This window comes from Physcomitrium patens, chromosome 6, assembly GCF_059467195.1.
Source record: "Physcomitrium patens ecotype Gransden chromosome 6, ASM5946719v1, whole genome shotgun sequence".
Lineage (NCBI taxonomy): Eukaryota > Viridiplantae > Streptophyta > Bryopsida > Funariales > Funariaceae > Physcomitrium > Physcomitrium patens.
Genome location: NC_143415.1, coordinates 1,572,575 through 1,580,938, shown reverse-complemented (window position 1 = coordinate 1,580,938; position 8,364 = coordinate 1,572,575). Strand labels below are relative to the sequence as shown.

Sequence of the window (8,364 nt, the reverse complement as noted above, 5' to 3'; positions counted from 1 at the left end):
GTCAATACCTTTCTAATCCTCAGTCTTGTTTCAAGACTTTCTAGTCTTTTTATCTTTGGCAATAGCCATTCTAATTTCATATTATATCATCTTTGAATAATTTTCTAATCTTTTTGAATAATGCAAGAGTGTATTGATCTTTTAGTTCTTTGAAATTAATGTCCTTTACATATAATCTTGTAAAATGGCAATTATAGCTATTGTGGTCCCACAATACTTATATTGAGTAATAGAGCCTTGTATTAATATTTTTTTTCTTATTTTTTCTAAATTTATATTATTTCTATTTTGAAGAATATAAATCAAATATATGCAATATAAAAGATTTTTTTTTCAATATAATTATGCCAATTCTATCTCTTTCACCTTCTACTTATTTGCCTTCTATTCAACTTACAACAACAACAACAAAATTCTTTGACCTATCCAATTCATCATTCTCTATTTAAATTAAGCATATATTTCTCCTCCCACTAACCTTATTGTTTTCCAAAGAATTGTACAATGGCACATTCCAAACTTCTTGCTTCCACTCCTATTTTATGTTTGACAGGGACAAGCCTGCCATTTATCCGGGGAAAGGTGGGAATGTAGCTGGGGGGGGGGATAGGAAGCAAGAGGTGGAGGGCAGCATGAGGAGCGGGAAGGAAGGAGGGGAGCCTGCTGCCGAGAAGCAAGCAAGGAAGGCAAGGCAAGGGAAGGCCGCCGTCGGCGAAGGCTCATGTCGTGCACCCAGTTCCAATAATCTGTGCAGCAGGGCATTTCCACCACTCCATGGCCTTCCAACGTCATGAAAGCGGCTTCATTACGCGGCGTGCGCTGAGCCAATCCCAGCCAAGCCAAGCGAAGTCGACTTAAGCATCCTCGTTCAAGTTCCCTACTCCGTGGTCTCCGCTACCTTTTACTGTACTTTTCTGTGATGCGTACACCTGTTCTGGCACGTGTGTACCTGATGGATTTAGTCCCTTGCAGCTTCACACTCCAGTGGGTGATGGTCTTCAGGAATTGTAGGCGGACGCTGCGTGTAGGAGATGGTCAGAGCTTGAATCGGCTGGGTGTAGGCTAGTCTACTCTGAGTGTCTTACGACACTGCGGATTTCTTAAGGTTTATTTATTTTATTTTTTTGCTGTGTTTTGAGCCCTGTTCGTAACGAGGATTTTGAAGGAGCTGAAGCGGCCCTTAGTTTGACAATGATTTTTTTATGTCAAGCAGGAGTGCTGAGGAGCAGTGCAAGAGGTAAAGAGCTTAGATTGGGAGATGACAAGCTTGTGGCGAAGGACCCTACAGGTACGGACCGGCTTCCAGGAGTTTGTGGGTTTCGGTGAATGAGTTGAAACTACGATGTAAGCGATGGAGCGGCGTTGAATTTCTGGCCAGTTTGACTGAATATCAGTTGCTTTCTTAATAGTGAAGTAATTAAAAGTTTGCCTGAAAAGGAGGGATGATCCAATAATTGTTTCAAAACTCTGTACATTGTGTCCCTGAATATCTGTTCACAGCTATCATTGTGCGTCGTCACACTTGGTGTTGAAGGTGGTTGGATAGACAGGATGCCTCATGAGGAGAAGTCCATGAAGTTTAACTGGGTGAGAAGCAAGAATGACAAAGAGGAGAAGGTCCTTGAAGGTGTAGAAAACGGTGGCAAATCGGCTTATTCTGACGAGGCATGGAAACCGGCTGAAATGCTCTATGAACCTCCTCTTCTGCAAGTAACTCAGCCTAAGGGCTCCTTCTGCACAATCGATTGCCGATTTGCTACTACATTGGAGCCTGATGGAGTCTATGACATCCTTACGGATCCCAACAATCATCGAGTCTTCAAGAATATCAAGGTTTGTACTCTTACGCCGTCCCCCTCTCTCCAGTTTGTGCTCGACTAGTTCATTTGCCTCAGTGCATTGTCCATTTCTGAGACGGCCATTACTCTGAAGTGTGGTAGTCAATATCAAAGTGTCTGATGAAGTGTTTGTTTCATGATTGTGGACAGGAAGTCATATACCGCAAGGTATTGGAAGACGACGGAAACAGGCAGGTGGTGGAGGTGGAGCAGCTGGGGCGTTGGAAATTTTTGTTCCTGTCTGGGACCTTCCCTACACGAGTGATGATTGAACAAAAGCGGCAAGAGAAAACTGTATTATTCACTCACACTATGAAACAGCTGACCTTTGCTGTTAGATTTTTCAGTCCCAAGGCCCAGGGTTTTATCGATTAGAAGCCTTGCAGTTTTTGGTGTGTCATCACCTTCATTGCATAGGAATTGTTTTTGAATTTGGGATGCTGTTGGGATTTCCTGCAGATAGTTTTCGATCTGGCGAAGCAAGGAGGTATTATGAAGAAATTTACTGGATCATGGAAGATTGAGCCCATGAGGGCATCTGAGGCCGCATCCCAGAATGTATCCACAAGCGTGGGGGTGGAGACCGAACCTGGAAGCGACCCCATTCTTGGATCGTGGATCACATTCCAACAAGTGGTCGAGCCTTCCATCAAGCCTCCATGGCCGCTCAGCAACTACATTAGAGGAGTCTCAGACAAGATTGTGCGGGAGATGCTTGCTGATTTGCAACAAGAGTGCCAACGCTTGACGGAGCTTCGAAAAACATCGACATCGGCATCGAAAGTGGTTGCCAATGCTCAACCCTCGAGTAGTTAGTTACTGTCGCTCTTCTAAGGCGTGTAGAATGTTCCGTAGAGGTAGCAGTACTCATAAAAATATATATATGTATATCTTTTATTAACTAGGTATAATCGTGCTCCATGTACGGTGCTCAGAAATTTAAGACAATTGAGCAGACAGTTCCTTGCCGCTGAAGATAGTGGTGAGAGATACAGCTAGACAATTGCTGTAGGACAAAATTTAGCAGAAAAAGGTGTTGAATATATAAATTATGAAGCGCATCTCACGCTATCTGCATGCCAAAATCGCATGGTTTCTCTATTTCTGCGCAATAATGCACAAGCTTCTCGGCCTGCCCAGATGAATTCCTTACCCAGATTAGAAAAATGCGACTTCTGCAATAATAACCTTAAGCAAGTTGGACTTGATCCAAGCACCCTGGCACGGGAGCAGATTGTCCAGGGAAACGTGGCTTGTTAAATTTTAGGCCACGAGCGTACGAGACCTTTCCTGTTCATTGTAATGTACTTCTCAGACTCAACATCCTGTTTACTTGTCAGACTGGGTTTGTCTGTTGTCCTCAGACCACTATTTCATTGAAACTTGGGCCTCCACTGGGCTGATCGCTGAACCAATGCCTCTTGGTTAGAATTGTGGTTGAAAGCAGATTTGAGGTGCTTCGGTTTGCTTGTGGTATTATCGTGCCGTAGTTGTCAAGTAACGCATTCGAATCTGAAATTTTCGGTGTCGAAACCTTCCTAGTTTCATTTCTTCGGAGTGTTACGAAAAGGGGACGACACCTTGAGGCTCACATGCCGATTCCCATGTACCGTACGCATTCTGTGAACTGCAGATTGACCTGAGAAAGGTGAAGGCGACCAGGTGAACAGGGGAGGAAGATAGCTGATGTTACTGAAGCCATGCCTCCTAGTCCACTCATTTCTTCACAGACCTGTATGTGGGCCATGGCGAATTAGCTATTCGTGTTCACTTGCGGCGTCACGAAGGAATTGTAGAACCTGAAGGCAGTTAGGGTGCGAGGATTTGCGCTTCAATCACAGCGCAATTCCTTTGTCTCCTTCCCTCATGCTCTCTGCACGAGTGTCACCAATCCTGGGCTCTTGTCATGATGCAAGGCTGGCGTTCGGACTGGTGGAGCGGGACGTAAGTCAGTTGCCTTTTGGATCTGATCTTCGATTCTTCGTCGGAGCTCAATCCAAATTGAGCAAGTTTCCTGGAGGATGCTCACCAAGCGCAGGCCGTGGCAGGGAGATTCGAACCTCCTCAGTAGCATTTCAGCCTGCCAATCAAATTCAACGAGCTGTGAAAGCGCAAGCTGCTAGCGAGTTGCCCTCGGCCGCAGCGGCCAGCTTGGGTGTCCTTGCATTGATCATGGGAGGGAACTTCTCACAGGGCAAACCTCTTGAAATCATCGGTGAAGGCGCAGCGTTCAATGCCTCGCTCCTTCCAAAACTTACCGAGCTAGAGAAGCCTTACAAGCCGTATCCGTTCCTCAGCAATCGTCATGTCGAGACTATATTTGCTGCCTTTTTTCGGTCTTTGCCTGGGTTCACCTTCAGGCGAGAATGCTTACGGATGGCTGACGGTGGCACCGTGGCACTCGACTGGCCTCAACCCGAGCTTCAAAATCCCAAGGCGGTTCTCATCCTTCTGGTCTGCTCTTTACCTTGTCCATCATTCTCATTTATCAATTTTGAGCTATTAACACCATTTCGTTAGCTTTTGCTCCAAGAGGAACTCACAGTTGGTGGCTGTGACCAGCCAGGTTTGACAGGCGGCAGCGACGACACATACGTGCAGCACATGACACGCCGCGCGCGAAACCATGGTTGGGCTGTGGTTGTGTTCAACAGTAGGGGTTGTGCAGATTCTCCCGTCACCACTGCCCAGGTTTTCTACCTCAATCTGCAAGCGTTCGTATTTCATGTCTCTTTTTTTTTTTTTTTTTTTTTTTTGTCAAATGTGTAGCTAGGTAGAAAATTTAATAGTTTTTTGACAGACAATGCTCTGTTCGTTTCAGTTCTATTCCGGTTCATTTACCGAAGATTTGCGCCAAGTCGTGAAGCACGCCGCCTTCTTATTCCCATCCTTGCGAATCTACGCTGCAGGGTGGTCTCTTGGTGCAAATATTTTGGTGCGATATTGCGGACAGGTTAGCTTGCTTCCTTTGAATCAATCATCCTTGTATTTGTTTCAGCAGTATGAATCAAGATAGTCATTTGAGCTGCAGCATTAGAATGAAAAAGTGGAAATTGGGTTGCGTTTTCAGGAGGGGGATAGGTGTCCGCTGTCCGGGGCGGTTTCACTTTGCAATCCGTTCAATTTGGTGTTATCTAATGAGGATTTCCATAAAGGGTTCAACAAGATCTACAATAAAAGCCTTGCCAGGGGACTTCGAAGAATCTTTGCCAAGTAAGTGCATCGCCTGATGGATTTGAGTGTTGACAAATCTTTACTGACTATCCCAACTACACATATTCACGCGATGCTGACTAGAAGAGGGTGAGATTCAGGCACGCTCATCTGTTTAAGGATATTGGCGGCGATTACAATATCCCTCTCGTTGAAAAAGCTACAACTGTGCGTGAGTTTGACGATGGTTTGACAAGAGGTGGGCAAAGCGTGTGACATGAAAGGATTGTTCAAATCTATAGACTATCAAGCAATGGACTCAGTTTATAGTATTACCTTCTGTTATGAGTCTTGGGATTGATTCAACACTTATTTTTATTTTTTTAAATCGTGGTGATGATGAATTGCAGTGTCATTTGGTTACAAATCGGTAGATGACTATTACTTCGATGCAAGCAGCTCGCGGTCGATTAAGGATGTCAAAGTTCCTCTCTTGTGTATCCAGGTACATGTTCGCTGCCAGGTCCACTGCATGGACCACCCTAATAAGGCGGAATAGGTCAAGCAACATTTGTGGTCACACTTGTAGGGTTAAGGCTTGCATCTAGGAGTTTGTCTAGTCAACTTGTTTGGTATCTAACACATAGAATTGAATTGTATAGGCATGGACGGATCCAATCGCTCCAGAGCGAGGTATCCCTCGAGCAGATATTGCGGTAAAGCATATGACGCCTTCATTATCATTTAACATACTTCCATTTTATTTTCTTTGGATTCTAACCAAAGTCTCATTTCAGTTCAAATTTTCTATCCTGCTGTCAATTATCAGGGAAAGTTTAGAAAGGATTCAACTACTGTGACTGACTCCAGAATGAATCTTCTCGCTTTTGTCAGGCAAATCCGAACTGCTTTCTGGTGGTAACGCCATACGGAGGCCACTTGGGGTGGATATCAGGGCCAGAGGCCCCATTTGGGTGTCCATGGACCGACCCATTGATAATGCAATACCTGGAGGCTTTGGAAGAGGCAGGGTCTGATGCGCCCGCTTTTCGCAAAGTGCAGGAAGATGGAGGAGACGTGGAGGTGGCGAGTGAGAGCAGTCGGCAATCTACAGAGAGACCTGGGTTGATGGAGTGATGGCGTTGCGGAATCTCTTCCCTCCCGCACTGACATGCCATCCATCCCTCCCTCCCTCTCTCCCTCTGCAAATCGAGTCTCAATGCAGCGGTGAGTGCTTCATCTAGATCCCAGCGGTGGCTTTGAGCTTTTGATTGTGCTTATGCGGCACAGTTTCTCCTCCGGTGTGATTCATGTACCCTTGCAATGGTGAGGATAGTTTCCAGTGATGTCCACAACGCAAGCACGGCTCTTTGTCTAGGATGGTCCTCGGGGGACTGTAGCTCTTCCTTGCCAGGATTTTGTCAACAGATAATTTTTGGGTTCTCAACAGCAATCAAGACATCGAGAAGGATTCCAGGGCGGACTTCTCGGACGTTTCAGTAGTGCTAGGTTCTCCATTGATTGCTATTGTTATTATTATTGATATTAATAATACTGGAAGTTGCATGTTGGTGCTGAGTTTGGGAAGCTATGCGCATGCAGAGGATTGTGCATTCCGGTGGTGTTGTATATTCTGAGTTCGCACACACTCCTCGTTGAACATCTCCTTATAAGTTGGAGAATCGTATCAGAGATTTGCAGTGTATTTGCTTCTCTCGGGACTTGAGGGCCAATTTTTTCATTGATTGGAGGGATTTTTGGTGCTCATTAAATCCTCTTAGAGTGAGTAGAGAGCATTTGAAGCATGTTTTATCTTCAATGAGCACATCGGAAGCATCTTAAGTTTAGAGGAGCTGGTTTGAATGACCCAATGAGCACTGATTGATTGATAAGAGAGCATGTGGAGTTTAGAGGTGTTGATTGGAGCATGTTTAAGGTATAGAGGTGTGGATTAGAGTAGATATGGAGCATAAAGTTGGTTAGAGATAAAGTTGGGTAGGGTATATTTGAAAGAGAGTGCATTTGGAGCACAAAAGTGTTGGTTGGAGTGAATTTGATTCTACATGTGTTGATTAGAGTTCATTTGGAATATAGAAAGATTGGTTGAAGTGCATTTGGAATAAAGAGATATTGATTGGAATTTGTGAAGAGATCTTAATTTGTTAAGTATTTTGAAATTTGTTGGAACATGATGAATTTTTTTGAAATTTGGAGTTTGCACAGCACTTTAGATTTTTAAATATTAACATATATTTATTCTTATAGACATTTTTATGAATAAATTAACAAGAATAATATGATTTATATAGGTTTTTTTAAATAATAAAAATAAGTTTAATTCTATACTAATAAAAAGTATTTTGAGATGTTTAAAAATATAATTTTTTGTAAATAACCTATGTTAAATTTTTTACAAGTTAAATAAGGATTTTTTTAAATAAAATATAATATAAGAAATAATTTGATACATCAAAGAAATAATGTTAATATATATATATATATATATATATATATATATTCAATTACTTGATTACATTTAAAACCAATCAATATGAATGTGTTGAATCAATAAATATTTTAATAAAATATAAGCATTTAAAATTTGATATTATTATCTTAGTCACTTTTTATATAGAGATTATTAAAAATCTTCAATTCATAGTGTATAAGATAGAATTTAGCAAATCAAAGACAATTGACATCACTTTATTAGGCCACTAGATGCAAATAAATTATTGATAAAAATAATAAAAGTCACAAAGTATCAAGGATATGAATTGGAAGAAGATACATAAACCTAGAAAATCAATGTTAAAAGAAAAATAAAAAAATAGCAATAAAGTAATATGTATATTAAAAAAAAAAAACTAAAATAGCTATTGCTAAAACTAGAGACTCTTAAATCTACACTAAAAGTAAGAAAGTAGTTGACAAAAGTGAAGAAGGCTTCATTCTTGCTTCTATATATACTATCTAACTAGGAGCTATGTGGCGATGTTCTATAGAACCTCTAATATGTGTTGACTTTGTAAGATACATGCCTTAGCTTACAAGATATAAATTGGATATAAATTATAAACAATTGGTTAGTAAAGAATCTTGTAAATACAACAAAGGTGATGGAGGCTTTTCATCGACAACATCCATTTAAATCAAGATGAAGAATAATAAGTCTTTTGCTATAAAAGAAACAAGGTCCATAGAAGATTGCATTCTACCTTCTATCTTTTTTTGTAGCTTCTATGTATTTGTGATGCTAAAGAGATAAAGAACCAACAACCAACAAATTCAACTCAAGAGCTTTCATTTATGGACTTATCAAATAAGACACTACGATTGTCACAACCTTCAAGTTGACAAAATCGAGTTGAAG

The 8,364-nt window shown here is 41.6% G+C and overlaps 2 protein-coding genes across 2 annotated transcripts; both read left to right on the top strand.

Annotated features, from left to right (window-relative positions):
- Positions 1–1,126: 1,126 nt before the first annotated feature.
- On the top strand, positions 1,127–2,939 carry LOC112283580 (uncharacterized). The gene is made up of 4 exons (XM_024522471.3): positions 1,127–1,288; positions 1,535–1,833; positions 1,989–2,132; positions 2,298–2,939. The coding sequence occupies exons 1-4, from the start codon at positions 1,192–1,194 to the stop codon at positions 2,652–2,654; spliced, it is 897 nt and encodes a 298-aa protein (XP_024378239.2). The 5' UTR covers positions 1,127–1,191; the 3' UTR covers positions 2,655–2,939.
- A 242-nt stretch (positions 2,940–3,181) lies between these two features.
- LOC112283579 (embryogenesis-associated protein EMB8) lies at positions 3,182–6,561 on the top strand. Its single transcript, XM_024522469.3, has 8 exons — positions 3,182–4,292; positions 4,401–4,529; positions 4,660–4,791; positions 4,909–5,051; positions 5,153–5,250; positions 5,402–5,496; positions 5,654–5,707; positions 5,886–6,561. The coding sequence occupies exons 1-8, from the start codon at positions 3,705–3,707 to the stop codon at positions 6,126–6,128; spliced, it is 1,482 nt and encodes a 493-aa protein (XP_024378237.1). The 5' UTR covers positions 3,182–3,704; the 3' UTR covers positions 6,129–6,561.
- Positions 6,562–8,364: the final 1,803 nt, after the last annotated feature.

Excerpts from the sequence above, each read along its gene's own strand:
- LOC112283579 (XM_024522469.3), top strand. The coding sequence starts at position 3,705 with ATGCTCTCTGCACGAGTGTCACCAATCCTGGGCTCTTGTCATGATGCA. Across the intron at positions 4,293-4,400 it reads AGGCGGTTCTCATCCTTCTG|CCAGGTTTGACAGGCGGCAG; the intron begins GTCTGCTCTTTA and ends GGCTGTGACCAG. Across the intron at positions 4,530-4,659 it reads CTCCCGTCACCACTGCCCAG|TTCTATTCCGGTTCATTTAC; the intron begins GTTTTCTACCTC and ends TGTTCGTTTCAG.
- LOC112283580 (XM_024522471.3), top strand. The coding sequence starts at position 1,192 with ATGATTTTTTTATGTCAAGCAGGAGTGCTGAGGAGCAGTGCAAGAGGT. Across the intron at positions 1,289-1,534 it reads TGTGGCGAAGGACCCTACAG|GTGGTTGGATAGACAGGATG; the intron begins GTACGGACCGGC and ends TTGGTGTTGAAG. Across the intron at positions 2,133-2,297 it reads AAAAGCGGCAAGAGAAAACT|ATAGTTTTCGATCTGGCGAA; the intron begins GTATTATTCACT and ends GATTTCCTGCAG.